This window comes from Pseudopipra pipra, chromosome 3 (assembly GCF_036250125.1).
Source record: "Pseudopipra pipra isolate bDixPip1 chromosome 3, bDixPip1.hap1, whole genome shotgun sequence".
Classification (NCBI taxonomy): domain Eukaryota; kingdom Metazoa; phylum Chordata; class Aves; order Passeriformes; family Pipridae; genus Pseudopipra; species Pseudopipra pipra.
The window spans coordinates 39140150-39155677 of NC_087551.1; the positions used below are offsets into that span (position 1 = coordinate 39140150).

The following is a 15528-nucleotide window of genomic DNA, read 5'->3' on the forward strand; positions in this document are numbered from 1 at the left end:
CCTACTTCACAAGGGGAATTCTTTTCAGCATGGTAATTCCTTGAGTGTTGAAATTCAATAGCCTTACACAGATAGCACAAATCTGACTGCACATTATACTCTTTATTCTTGATTTTCTTTGTACTTTAGAAAATATAATCAGTATTACCTTGCATCCAAAGTCTGGCCCAGTATGTGAAGACAGTTGACTATTGATGTGGCATCATTTCCTAAAAAGGGGCAAAAATTAACCACCAATTAAGCTGAGCATAGTGTGTAGCATATCGACACTCCACTAACTGTATCTCTGCATTTAATGAAAGAATAAATGACATAGCAGAAGAGCACTGAACTTCTGCATAATTTTAACATTCAAGTTAAAAAACATGCATTTTTTTGTCTTAGCGTTGTTTACACAAATGCAGTAACTAGAGCCAGTAAAGCATCTCTCATCAAATAGCTGAGGCAGTCAAAATGGAAGCACTAAAATGTGGGGTTAATTAAAGGTGCAGCGTATTGTCTGGTTTTCATTTCATTTCTATATATTTTGCTTCAATTAGTTCAAGTTTATCTGGACATTTATCTTCCTCCTCTCAGTAACAAAAAACCTGTTAATTTTCAAAAGTTGCTATTGCAGGAAGAGAACATTTATATAAAATGCCATAATAGAAGTCAGTTCCCTGGTGTTACCCATAGGCTGCAGCCATTTATAGCTTGATTAGATGTGGTTCACATGAGTAACAGTCTCTGATATAATACATATATTCCATAATATTTTCCATTATTTTTTCATACTTATGTAAAAATATGTAAAAATAGGACTTATGCACAACATGCCTTGTATGCATATATATCCCAAAATGTTGCCTTGTACAAGCCTTTTTCCTCTAAATTCACTTTTTAAATACAGGACACATGTAGGCTACAAAAATCTGAACCACAGCTTACCTAATACATTTTTTTTTTTAATGAAATTCTGCAAAAATAGAACTGCCTTTTCTTGTGTCTCTTTAAATTTTCTCAACTAATGAAAAAAGTAGAAACTAATTGAAGGTTTAAGACATATTTCTGTAAATACTGTGATCTGCATACAGTGATACAGTGCACTATACTTTCTTACTGGTGGTTATTTCACTTAAAAATATAAGCAAACATACAACTAAAATTAGTAACTCAGTGAAATAGAGATTTAAAGAGATAAATTGCAAGGAAGGTGTAGGAGGTTTGTTGTAGCACTGAGAAACTGTTCTATGCTGCCAATATTAGGAGATATTGCCATGGTGTTCATCCACAGCAGATCAAACAAAACTGAACCACAACTTCCACGGCTGCCCCTAGTCAGGCCCCACCCTTTTTTCACTGGCACTTGTGATCAATACAAGGAGCAGATAAGAAAGCTGAGGTGACCTAAAACAATCCTACCAAAAACACCACTCCAAAGGATTCTTTTTGTCAGATCCAATTTTTTTTCCTTATTATTTTGCTGCTCTGGTGATATCAATGCCAGTGTTGATGCAGAGAGTGCAAGATTGTGCTAATGACAGCAGGTATGAACAGAATATTCAAAGCAAACTGGACTTGGATTGTGGATTAGACTGTCATAGAATCATAGAATGGCTTAGGTTGGAAGGGACATGACAGATTATCCAGTTCCAACCCCCCCGATCAGGGGGGCCAGGGACACCTTCCACTAGACCAGGTTGCTGAAAGGTCCATCCAACCCCGCCTTGAATATGTGCAGGGATAAGGCAGCCACAAATTCTCAGCAACCTGCTCCAGAACAGAATTCCTTACTAGAGATTTAAACCAAATTGAATCAAACTACTCATATAAATGTGCTTTTTAAATGGAGAAAACATAAATTAAAATGCTCAATTCACCAGAATTATTCGATAAAATCTTTCAATTTCAGCCAGTAGTAATAATGAAAATAAGTCATTACAGTCTTCCTGATGCACAGCTACAACTCTCAAACAGTAAACTACTGGGGTCAAAATCTACTTTCACAGTGTAAGAAATAATGCTTCCATGTTGAATTACAATTCCATAATCTAAATAACAGTCCTAGATATCGAATGTGATTAACTATTTAAGTTCCCTCTGGAAGACTTGAATAATTAATTTCCCATTTTATCAAGACTTCTATATACAGCTTAAGCTACATGACTTTCACTAATGATTTTCATAAAGGCAGCTGTATATTCAGAAGTACCATTCAAATTCACAGTTATATAAAATACCTACATATCCAAACTATATAGCATTTTGTTATTTGTTATAGCAAACTCCCCACTATCCATAAAAGGTGAAACTCTTGCTCACTGAAGATGCCTCCAAAGTGCACAAATAACTTTCTAGGCCCCAGCTGTACTCAGAGGCATCCTTATGAGCATTTCCCCCTCTTCTACACAGTCCTTGTCTTTGCTGGAGTAAGTGCAACTCTGTTGATCAGGTTTTCTAACATGATGCAATTCACTGTCAAGGTAAGGCAAACTGTAAGGTGACTTATGAATTGAGTTAGTAGGTCCACAGTAAACAACCCAACCATGCTCCACAACCTTATGGTGATCTTGTCATAATTAACAGAAAAACCACAGCGTTGGCATAAAGATTTTCTATTCTGTTAGTTACTGCAGTATAGGAAAAGAGTTAAAAACCAAACTGTAGCCATAGGGAATAGCCTTTTGATCCTATCTGACTTATCTCCTACCACTTGAACCTAGCCAGACAACAAGAAATAAGAAAGTTGAGATGTGGAGTGGAAAAGATCTTTTCTTTAGTACTAAAGAAAGTTACGTTGACTTGGATTTTTGATTTCAACTGTGACTCATTTTAGAAAAAAAAGTCTGAAAGTCAAATGTACACAATAACAAACAAGATTTACAAAATTTTAATAGTATACCTGAGCTATTTCATTCTTTGAAGAAGCAACCTAGGGTATAAATCAGAACTTATGCGTAAGCTTGTGACATATTCCACCTTTCAGAAAAAGCTGCAACAATGCCACACAGCTGCAGAAATAACTCCATTCCTCCTATGGTCTTTTCACTTTACATGGAAATCCACTCAGCTCATCTCAAAACATTTAAAAGCGATATCCCAAAATAACTTCTGATCTTTCTTCTCAGTTTAATAGTTTTCATAACAGTCTATAAACTTTTTAAACACCACACTGCTGCAGCGAGTTCCTTCCCTTCAAATTGAATGAAATATGCAGGAATTGAATTAGATGCATGTTACCTTAATCGAATTCTAATTCACTAGAAATTATCCATTTAGGTATGTTCATGGATGCTGAAGTTTGCACTGCATCCGTCACAGAAGCTATGTATGCATAGGATGTACTATTTCAACTCTCAACTCATGGCATAAGAAAAAATTGCAAAGTAAATGACTTCAATTAAGTGATTTTCACATGGCGTAAGACAAACACAGAGCTCCTGAAAGAGTATCAGAAAGATAGTACACATGCGTATGTGGAGTCAAGCAGATCTGGGAATATTCAAGAATTCCACAGAACATAACTAAGCATTTCAGCCCACTTCAAATTTTCCTTAATGACTTTCCAATACAAATGTGCAGTTTTGTGATGTTTTTCCCAAATTATTTAGGATAAAATAATGAATTAGTAATTGTAAGTTATTCAGCAAAATTCTTTGGTAGGATAATGAAATCCAGATATTAGTTAAGACCCATGGAAAACTAAACAACCCCCCCCAAACTGATAACTACAGAAACTTTTTATTCCCTCTAATAAATTCTGTGATCTACCAATCTAAATGATCAGTGGTCTGTGTAGACCATGCATTTCTGCCATGCAGCATGCAACAAAGCAGCACATAACACAATGCAAAAATGGCAAAGAAAACCAAGTGATGGCCATGCTAGTATTTGTCAAGGGTCTCCTTACCAAACAGTGAAATCCTATGCCTGACAAGAACTCCAAGTTTGCAGAACAGGCTGAAGACAAAAGAAAAACAAAAGAGAAGAGAAGAGAAGGGAGAAGGAAAAAAATAAGGGGGGGGAGAAGAAAGAAAAAATAACAGCTGATATATGAGCAGGAAAAGCAACATGATGTCACGCAGAAAGAATCAACTGTCTGAGCAGAATGTGGGACAGAGTACTAAAGAAAGAGTTTTTAAGTGCATATCCTTAACAAACATGGTTAAATAAGCACATATTATAATTAAAGAAACAAAAAAAAATTAAAAGCAAAGCTTTTAATGTAAAAGCGTCCCATAAAATAACCCACAAGGAAATAATCATCAAAGTTTTAAGAAGTAAAATGCAATCATTGTGCTATGCAGGATACCACTGACAATTTGAAAATGAAAGGTAAGGGAATCAGATTAATTGAAGTGAGTGATGGCAAATGTTTAACTAGTTCAATTAGGATGTTGTAAACTTGAACACAGTAAAAATTTCTTTTCAATATTTTTCTTTTTAAATATTTAACATAAGGAGTAGCCTCTAAAATGTTTTAAAACAATAAAAATGAATATGAACAATGTTTTTATTTCACATGTTTGAACTAATCCCTGTGCTGAGCAGTGCTCCATTGAGAACAATGAAGAATGAAGTTTTGTGTTAATGCACTGAAGCAGGAGCAAACTGCCCTACCCAAACTGACCCGGCCTCCAGATTTGGGAGGGATTTGTTCAATCTTCATGAATTCTTCTGTGTGAGAATTTTCACCAAGAACAACATCCATCTTGGTGTTAATATTTTACGCTGCAAACCCCCTTCATCCACTATAAATGGCATGAATAATATAACAACATTTTATTAAGCTACTTAATTATTAGGCACACTGGATATTTATTAGCCTCGCAATAAGAAGCAAAATATAAAATAAGCATGTCTGCACAGCTTATGGATAAGATCTGAACATGTTGTTCCATTGACAGACAAGAGCATGGTGTCAAATGAAAACATTTATGTCCAGAATCACAACAGCCAGGTTAATGTGGTATTGAATACAGCTAATTAGCCAGTGCACAGTGATCCACTTTAGCAACAGCAACTGCTCTTTTTTAGAAATGAGTCTGTTTGGTGCATGTTCAGGGATCTCTGTTTACTTTTTATTCCATGATGCAGACATTTACTATATATTTCTTTATAAAGATCCTGGTCCACCAAGTCCAATATGAAAAGCTGAATAGAAGCGTGTAGGCATCATGTAGACATTGTAGATATACAAATAGCTCACAATCTATTTTATGTTATGATATACAAATGTTATTCAACGTTATATAAATGTTATTCAACTGACTGTACCATTCACTACTGATGCTCTGCTTTCACAGAGTGAGACTGAACCTGTTACCTCCAATGTAATTAGTTTAGGTTAAATAAATAAATAAAAAAGTCCAAATGGCCAGTACTTAAATTGATTTCCAGAACCAATGTCATACAAATGCAGTAGTACAAGAACTTGTACCGTACTGTCAGATGGTCTAGTGGATAAGAAATGCAAAAAGCCCAATCCTGAAGAGGCTGCCTACAAGCGATATGGAATATAATGCCACCATATTTCAGGAAGAAGTCTGACCCATATTTTCCAGAAAAACAGATCCGTATTTACTGTATTTTCTGAACATGGAATGGTTTTTGCATATGTTAACACTCTCACTGCATTATCAATACCCAAAATTATACTCTTCCATAGCTTAATGAATGCAAGCTTATCTTCACTGGAGAGAGAAAGCAGCCAGGAACTGCCCTTAGCTTGAAGCAAATACTATGTAGGAGGCGCACTCAAACAAAACTAAAGAGAAAATTCAACAGAAAATTCAAAATTCAGCTTTGGTAATCTCCCTTTAATACTGTAAGGGGAAAAAAATGAACCAAAAATGTTGGGAATCTGTTAAAATATCCCAAAACAACCCTTCAGGAAATGGATCATTCAGTGTAGTTTCTATATCTTTGTGTCTTGATAATTAAGAAATAAATTGCTCATCAGGGCTAGCTATACCTATTATTCATTCAAGGTTTCCTTACAGGTGTTTTCTTTAGCTGACCCATCTGGATGGCAGGTAACCCACTCAACTATGGTAGCAGTTCTGATCTTTATGCAAGGTTATATGTTCAGGAATCTCACACAGCTATAGAGCATATGTGCAGAAATCCCGAATCTCTATCCAGCAGGTATGATGACATATTTGACATTCCAGAAGTGTGGGGTTTATTAGCATGACTTAACAACTGCAAAAATATGGTTATCCAGGACATTACAGAAAGAAAAACAGCAGCTCATAAGAGTGGAAAATTATTTATATTCATGCATTTCAATAAAGTTTTTAAGCTCTTTGAAAAACACCATTCATATAAGCTGTCAGATCAAATTAGTCCATGAGATGATGCAGGGTCAAGACAGCCATTACCTACTTACGCTTAGTATTGTTGCTAGAAACTCTTTTCAGTATTTACACAATCTTGCAAACCCTGCATGTCTGTATAACCACGAATTGGTTGTCAGCCTCAAAATACAGGAATTCAATATTCCATGCCCAATAACAGCCAAGAAGGCAACTATGATACATACATACATTACAGGTATTCAATAGGTCCTGTGTGAAGCTTGTAGTCCACCTTACTAAATGGGAAATGTGGGTTTCAATTCAATCAGAACTGAAATTAAGTGAAAACATATCTTAGAGAGATGGTCTAAAAAAAAGGGTAACTTAAGGAAAATAATCAAGTGGGTATTTCTGTAATATTACTACTGTTATTACTATTTAGAAAACTAAAGAGCAGAAAGAATGCAACTCCCTCATTTTTCCTTTTTATGGTGGACATAATAATGATATTTACTGAATATCAGCTATAACATATGTTTGGCTTTTAAACCTACCATTAAATTTTGCAGCAATAATGATTTCAGTATATACCTATTTCCAGCAGTGAGAATACATAATTGTATAGCCTGTGCCACAGACTTACACAGTGCTCTATGTGCGACATAGTGATGAATTTAAGTTCCCTGCATGATAAAATCATCACCACTGCCTTTTAAACAGCACATAATAGTAACTCTGCACTCCTCTCCATTTTATACAATGAATTTCCTTAACAGGAAAAGAACGTGAAAAAAGTTTAATCTGTTTAAAAAAGTTTCATTCAGAAAAATATTTCTCTGCCTTCCACTTCTCACTTTCTCACAGTCAACTGCTGTTGTTTAAAGACAAACACATATATGCATAGACATTAACATTATTTTAAGCTTTACCTTGTCACCATTTCTTTCTCTTTATTAGAGGCATGGCCTCCACTGCTGAGAGGTCTACTTGCTGAAGATAAGAAATACAGGCGATGATTTTTAAAATACTGATCAATCAAAGGGAGCACAACCTGAAATCACATCATAAAGAAGTAGTTATCTCAGGACTTTCTTTACAATGTTCTGTATCACTCCGTAAGTCACAACTAAAGACAGGAGGTTTCAAATAGGTTTTCTGTTTTAAAATCTCTATGTGCTTTTTTTCTCTAATGTCTATTCCTCTTTGAATTTATTTAGTATACAAGGCACTTAATATGTCATCAAGAAAGGCAGCAGAAAAAAACTTTACATTATCTCTCGGCCTTGATCTGTGTGTTTATTCAGGAGGAGTACAAAGCAGAAAGTATAATTTAATTTTATCTCACAATTTCAGACTTTTCCCATACCACATAACCAAACACAACTATTACTATTTGTTTCTTTTAATGAAGGTTTAAGAAAAATTCACCTACAACTGTCAGCACACTAACAGCACTTAATTCTAGATGCTGTCAAATAAAGTTCCCAAAACAACCTCATTCATTAAGGGCTTGTCCATAGAAGTTTTACTGTTTACTTTCTGTGATTGCTATTACTCAGTACCTACTGAAGGTGTCAGCCACGAGGAGACCCAAAATAAACTGCCAATAAGAAAACCTGAAATTGCTTCCTTTTTGGAGCATGGTTCACAAAAAAGTGGAATGCTATCTTGTGAGTCAGTGAACTTGGCGAATAATACCACATGGAAGTACTCTAAGGTATTGAAATTACAATTTACTGGAAGGATATCAGGGTTAGAAAATGCTATAAGCAGCATATTAGACAGACTGCTATCAGCAGATCCAGGGAGAGGATTCTTTCTCTCTCTCAGCACTGGTGAGACCACCTCTGAAGTGCTATGTCTACTTCTGGGCTCCCCAGTACAAGAGAAATACTGACATACTGGAGAGAGAGTCTAGTGAAGGGTCACAAAGATGATTAAGGTAATAGAGAATCTTTCACATGACAAGAGATTGAGGAAAGTGGGACTCTTTAGCCTGGAGAAGAGAAGGCTCAAGGGGGATCTCATCAATGTGTATAAATATCTGAAGGGGGGGGAGTATAAAAGATGGAGCCAGGCTCTTTTCTGCTGTGACAAGACCAGAGTCAATGGGCACAAACTGAAACATGGTAAGGTCTCTCTGACCATCAGGAAACACTTTTTCACTGTCAGGGTGACTGACCATTGGCACAGGTTGCCCAGAGATATTGTGGAGTCTCTGCTGTTGGAGATACTCAAAAGTTATCTGGACATGGTTCTGTGCAACCTGCTCTAGATGACACTGCTGAGGAAAGGGCCCTTCCAACCTCAGCCATTCTGTGACTCTATGATGGAGACAACAGCATGGTTTTAAGACAAAGAAAGAAATAACTAATGTGACACTAACAGATATATGGCTGTGTTAATTCCAATGACTGTTGTTCACATTTACCTGCCTGAATATTGTAAAAGAGAAAAATCTACAATAGACTAAGTTGGAAAACAAAATGTAGGGAGCTTATGGAAAATATCATATCAGTAGTTGCATATCATGGAGCAAGGAAATAACCAGAATAAAAATATAATCCTGTAATTTTCCCACATCTATATTTCATCCTACGTTACTTTCAAGTTATTTTTATTACTACTGGTTTTAATTAATGAAATAATTAATTTAACACTGAAAAATGCAACTATAACAATAACAGTCACTAAATAATACTTTCTCACTTAAATTACAACGTTGACAAAGAATAAGCAAAGATATACTGTACTTTGGCAAAAAACTTGATTTCTTGTTCATATGGGAACTGCTCTCCTTTGCCTCTGCTGCCACCATCTGCAGAGAGAAAAAAATTAAGCTCCCTGTCATATATCCTAATTACAGTCTATTCTGCATTTTTCTTAGAAAGTGTACACTATAAGCAAATAATACTGGTCAGCTTTAGATGTAAATTTAAGATAACTTGAACAGTATACACACTAGCTAAAGTGGCATTTTATGACTACCTCATGTGAAGAAAAGTAATAGCAAATAAAATGTGGAAAGAATAATTGTCCAAATCTCTATAAAAGTTTAGACATCTCATAGTCCAAAGAGATACGGATATTTTTGTGAGATAAAGATCTGGTGCTATGTTTGTCTCTTCCTGTTACAGGTGATAATTTGAAAGCCTTACTCAGATTCTAATCGAACACCTTTCTCCAGTTGTTCCTAGGAGAAACAAAATTAATGAATTTTTTACTCCTTATATGTGGACTTCATCTAAAGGACAAAATTAATGGTACATCTACCCAATTGAAATTTAAATTGCTTAACTTCATTATAAAAATTACTCTAAAAATTACTCTAAAAATCAAAACTGCATAATCAAAAAAATAAAATCCGGTACTATTTCTCCTTTATTTAATTGTCCTGTCTTTGTTAATCCATTGTGGGACTTGAATGGTATTTGTTCCACCAATGCTTCTAGTGTTTTAGTCTTTATTCATTATCTTTCTTGCAATTATGACAAATTTATATAATTAAGAAGGATAAAGCCATGGTAATCAGGCATCAGCAGAAGAAGTAACCTGAGGAGGTATCAAGACCAGACTTTTGCTAGTGTAAGTAACCATCATACAATAATTCATAAATCTGATAATTTCCACTTTGAAACTAGATAGACTTTTGGGTGAGCATTGATTTAGTCAATCTTGATGTTCCTGTTACTGTCAATTACACCATCTATGACGACACAAGGCACAGTATATGTTGTGTGTCACTTATAACTCCCATGGTCACAACATGCATCTAGCCAGGTTTTTAGGCTTTTACTGCTCGTGTAAGAAGCAGACTTGGGTCACTGAACTTTTATATCTTTTTTATCTTCACCAAAAGTAGATAAAGTTAAATCCTTCATAGTACTGCTGACAAAACATGTGCCAGGTGTTTGTGAAAGAACCTTCCAATTGTGGGACTTTGTCAAAGAGATTTCTCTACTCCCTTCTCCAGAGAACATTTCAGAATGGTACAAACCATTCGTTTGCTCTCTGAAAAAAGGGATTATATATGATAGTAACTATTAATGTGCACGTGAGAGATTATAATTTTGTGCATAAATGCAAGGGAGCATCTAGTTTCTTTTTCAAAGAATGGAAGTCATTATAAATTTTGGCCAAACACTTTTAATCTGATGAATGAATATGGGAAACTGGAATGAATGGCAACCACGTAACTTTTCAAAATTCATAATCTTCATCAACTGTAGGAAATTAAGGGAAAAATTAGTCCAGGAACATGTTATTTTTAAAAATTTTCTAGTTTTTTTATAACATCATCTTAGTAATTATTTGAAAAAAATGTCCAAGGGATACTATACCAAACTCCAGAATGTACTGATGGGCTTCATCCACGTATCTTATAAGCTGCTGAAGGAAACTGTAGGCAAACCGTTTCTCAATGGAAGGCGTGTCTAATTCCAGGTCCTTAAGTCCTCTGTAAAAAGAAGCAGTGTTCACACACACACACAGAAGGACTAAAAGCAGCCTTACCTCTCCATGTAAGCTGACACCATTTTCTCTAGTAACAATTAAGTGCTTATTAACAGAAGAATTTTTTGTGTTTGACATAAACAGTACTCTTACACTTATTCAAGTTTTGAGTAATTTCTTAAAACACAATTAAGATTTCCCAGCTAGAGCATTACAGAAAAATGAGACTTGTCAATCAAGTTAATCCACTATTATTATAATTTCTTTCCATTATTTTCCTTCCGGGATTGATTCTTGGGTGAGGGAGTTTTGATGCTTCCAAAATATTTTGATTTAAGCAAATTAAAAGGAAATCTAATGTTCATTACTATGACTTTTCCCCAAAAGTCTGTTTGCAATGGAAAATCTTTGAATAGTTATGTGGCATTTATAAAAAATCAGAGAAAAACTAAAATAAAGTGATGGGATTGCTCTTCCAGCATGTTTCATCATAGTTACTAATCTAATATGAAAAGCACTTCCTTCAACAAGTATGAATCTTCAGAGAGTGAATCCATGACATGGGCTGATTTCTGCTGGCAACAAGTTAGCATTGACATATGCCTTGATTATGCAGGATCAGGACTTAATTAATGGCACACAAAGAAACCATGCTTAATGAGAGAGACTGAATCACAGCCACCTGGCCCCCATCAGAAGCACCAAGTACATTAGTACTCAGCTATGTTGCAAGTTTAAAAAGTATAACTACTTCATATATATTGAATATAACTGACTGTGTAGTGCACATTTATGCTTTAAATTAAAACACTGACGATGGTAGGGTCCAGTTTCAGAAAAACAGATCCCGGAATTAAAACAGCTTTGTCAACTGTTGATACTAGTAAGGGTACAAGAATGTCTGCTTCATTAAGGTTATCTGATCAAGGACCTCAAGAGGGTAATAAAAGAGAAGCCATAAATAAGAACACAGAGTCACAAACCCAAGAGAGAACGGATAAAGAAGACAATGCTGGAGAATGAAAGTCTCCAGTTACTAAATAAGGGGCCATTAAGAAACTTCAGACACAACTTTGGAGAGGGACCACCTGTATTTTGTAACTCCTAAGAGGAGGGGACATGAGGATTTGGAATATTTGAGGCAGATCAGTGGAACTACACAAACCAGTGATGGACTGTGCAGCAGGAAAGTATCAAGAGCAGAGGGGAGAAGAGGCAAAAAGAGCTTTAAAAATAGCTGATCACATGTAAATTGTGGCCTGTCAATATAGTTTTCTGACTGAGCCCTGTACTAGAGTACAGGACAAACTAGAGTTTGTCCTATAATCTTATTATATATGCTATATAATTTTATTATTTGTAGAAAATTAGAAAGTTTACTAACAGTTGTATGTATGGAGACACACTAGAAAGAAAAAAAACAGGCTGCAGTGTTGAGAAGAAAGGCGGAAGAAGATGTGCAGAGATTCTGGAGAATTCTGCTTATGCCTTCCAAAACATTGCTATTATCTCTGTAATGCATTTCTTCCTTACAATGTTTTAAATGAAGGAGCTTGTCCTTATTCCCAGGCACTGAAACCTAAAAATGATCATAGAGCTTTCTTTTGATTAAAAAACCAAACAAAAATCCCCAAAACCAAACCACCAAACAACAAACAAACACCACTACTGAGGACTATTAGAAAACTTCTGTTACAGAGAATTACCTGGAGACAACATATCCATTAATCTGCAGAAATTTCAGAATATCCTGTGCTTTTTCTCTGTCCTTGGCTTTTTCTTTGGCAGTGAGTGTATCGTAAGGAACAAGAAGAGGATGGTTGCCTCCTCCTACTATGGAACATGAAGAGAATTAAAAATTAGTTAAAGAGTTTTCTGTTGACATGGTAAGTCCTAGTAGGCAAAAGCACTCTCACGTACATAGCATGTTACAGTAAAATCTAGTCTGAAATAACAATAATACATTTGTCTGTTTCTTTACACAAACCTTAAGAAACATTCACATGGGAACTTTGGACACGGCTGCATAGTTCTGACATAGTTGCTGCAAGTACCAACTAAATACGCTGAACCTACCGCAAGAACTCTTAAAGAACAAAGTGCTTAACTGTTACAAACATTTATTACAATTACAACTTCATTTAATGAAACTGGAAGTATTTCAATAAATTACACATAATTTAATAAGAAAATCATGATATTAACAAATACATAAACATATACAGTCCTGCTTTTAAACATTCTGACAGGACTCATTGAGTTTAGCAAGATATACACATATTTAAAAATATATTAAAGTGATACAGTTCTACTTTATAATAATAAATTAAAGACAAAATTAGAATGCATTTTTCAAACATGGTTCACACAACTGTCCAACCTGATTAAAAGAATGCTTATCAGAGCTCAACAGAATAAACTGCATTGGTATTGCTTCCAAATATCTGATGTATCGATACATCCCTGAAAGTAGACACTTAATTTGGCAGGAAAATAATGCTGCTATTATTAACATAAATATCTGCATAAAAAACAACATTCTTAGGATTTCAGCTTCTAAAATCACCATTACACAATAGAACACAATAAATTCCTACAACAATTGCTCTGAAACCCCAGGTAATTGTAAGGGTAATGATCAGACTCATCTCAGAAAAAATACTATAGCAAGTCTCCTATAATAGTAATATTTCTAAAAAGGAACAAATTCCCTCTATAAAAATCCTTGGATTTTTTTTTAAGCCACATATTATAAAATTTTCTATTAATTCTAAAAGATTAATGCTATAAGAAAAATATATTAATGTAGCTTCAATTAATTTACAGCCTTTGAGTTCTCTTCCTGTGATATATTTGAATTGGTAAGCTACTTAAACGAGAACATGTGGTACTATAAAAAGTTCCAGGCACTAAACATCACAACAGATACTTTGTTGTTTCTTCTTTGTCGTTTTAATATGCTGTTCCTTTTTCTGTTCATCTGTTTTCTCAAATGCATAAACCAAGCTAATCACGGTGAACTTAAAATACTGAAAATATTTATAGTTAATATTACCTTTTGCTTCAAGCTCCATTTTCTTTTTCTTTGCCCATATGTTATGGTAGTTTTCAGCCATCATCTCAGCCATAGCCTTAGGAAAATGGAGAGCTTAGAGATATGTCTTGCAATGGTTAACTCTCAAAAAGGACAATTTTCTGGTTGATAATAAATAACAAGTTTTGTTATATGGGAAGTTCAATACAATTACGCTATAATGATTCACTGGAAACAAGTTTTTATTGAAAAAATATTATATAGAATTTGGGTAGAATGGGCATAGGTATAGGAGTTAGGAACCTGGTGCTGAAGAAAGAACTGTTAGTAAAAAAAGGGAGGAACCACAAAGAGAAGTATACTCTGGAAAGAGTACTGGGCTGTAAGATAGGGTACTTGATTCTTCAAGGACAAAAAGAACTCTTTGAAGGCCCTGGTCAGGGAAATAAAGAACAGCAAGCCAGAGGACTGAATCAACATTGTTACTGCTGGCTGCAAACTAATCCATGGATGTGGATATTATGCTCATTTTTGTGGGCACACTGTTAAAAGCATCAACCATTTTACCACATAAATTCTTCTATACCTTCTTCTTATAAAACAAACTCAGACTGGCAAACTAGAAGCTATATCCGAGGCAAAACAGACAAGCTCTCCAATCTCTAACTAGAAGGAACTACTATTCCAACACGAAACAACTTTTTAAAACCACCTCTTCTGTTCCCCTGGTTGTACACCCCCCCTCCCCCCCACCACCACGGTTGTACACAGTGGTGGAATTTTCTGCAGATTTCATTTTTCATTTCTTTCATGAAACTACAGAAACATTCTGCTCATCTTTGGTAAAGGTTTTGAGTAATGAGTATTTCCTTTATTTGTGAGAATACTCCTGATTTCACAAACTTTTCAGCTGTATCCTGTGCAGGGCTAAGGGTTGTATTCAATGATCCCTGTAGGTCCCTTCCAACTCAGCATATTCTGTGACATCTTGTTCATAAGACAATTCATTTCATAAACTTTTCTCCAATGAATATATTATTGCACATATCTCTTCTGCATGGTAGATGCTTTCTATCATGCACACTTGGATCCTGGTGTTTTGATAATCCCTATTAGGACCTTGGAAGAATGTAGTATAGTCTGTGTTTTATTTCCTTGTAAAGCAGGATGCTATGAAGATGTTTTCAGAGCAAGACCTAGCTACTCATGGAGCCAGGATGTGACCAGGTGACGTAAGACCAAAATGAGAAGTATTTTGGAGAGTTACAGTTTTAGACACGGTCAATTCCTCCTAGCATATTATTTGCACAGGATGATGTAAAAATTGAACAGCATTAATTCTTATGTACTAGTTCAAACAAACAAAGAAAGAAAGAAACCACAAAAACAAAACACCTAAAAAACCCCACAACTCTGTTCAAAACTATTAACTTTGTTCTAACAATTTATCTAAGCCTGAACTCCAACTCGAAAGATATTAAACATTTTTTTAAATGTTCAAAATTAAATACACAATTTTTAAAACTCAGATCTCATTAATACTAACCTGTTTGGATATTTCGTGAATGTCTGTATCAGGACAATTAATAGCTGAAATTGCATTTTAATTAAATTTACTTAGCTCTAAAATAACATATTCTGAAACTGGTTTCAAAGACCTCTCTTCACAGGGCAAATGAATCATAAAGTCAACAGGCTCTGCTTTATAGCTAAGGGCTACAAAGGAAATTCAATTAACGATGAGTGTTAGAGGGTATGGGACTA

The 15528-nt window shown here is 35.0% G+C and overlaps 1 protein-coding gene across 4 annotated transcripts in view; it reads right to left on the reverse strand.

The window, feature by feature from the left end:
* RYR2 (ryanodine receptor 2) overlaps positions 1 to 15528 on the reverse strand; it is a 394356-nt gene that overhangs the window by 85046 nt on the left and 293782 nt on the right. For all 4 annotated transcript variants that reach the window (XM_064648733.1, XM_064648734.1, XM_064648732.1 and 1 more), the window contains 7 exons: positions 13786 to 13861; positions 12437 to 12563; positions 10619 to 10734; positions 9032 to 9096; positions 7208 to 7329; positions 3890 to 3939; positions 149 to 209 (listed from right to left, as the gene is read on the reverse strand). In XM_064648733.1, coding sequence (XP_064504803.1) covers positions 149 to 209; positions 3890 to 3939; positions 7208 to 7329; positions 9032 to 9096; positions 10619 to 10734; positions 12437 to 12563; positions 13786 to 13861 — 617 coding nt within the window. The remainder of the gene's footprint in view (positions 1 to 148; positions 210 to 3889; positions 3940 to 7207; positions 7330 to 9031; positions 9097 to 10618; positions 10735 to 12436; positions 12564 to 13785; positions 13862 to 15528) is intronic.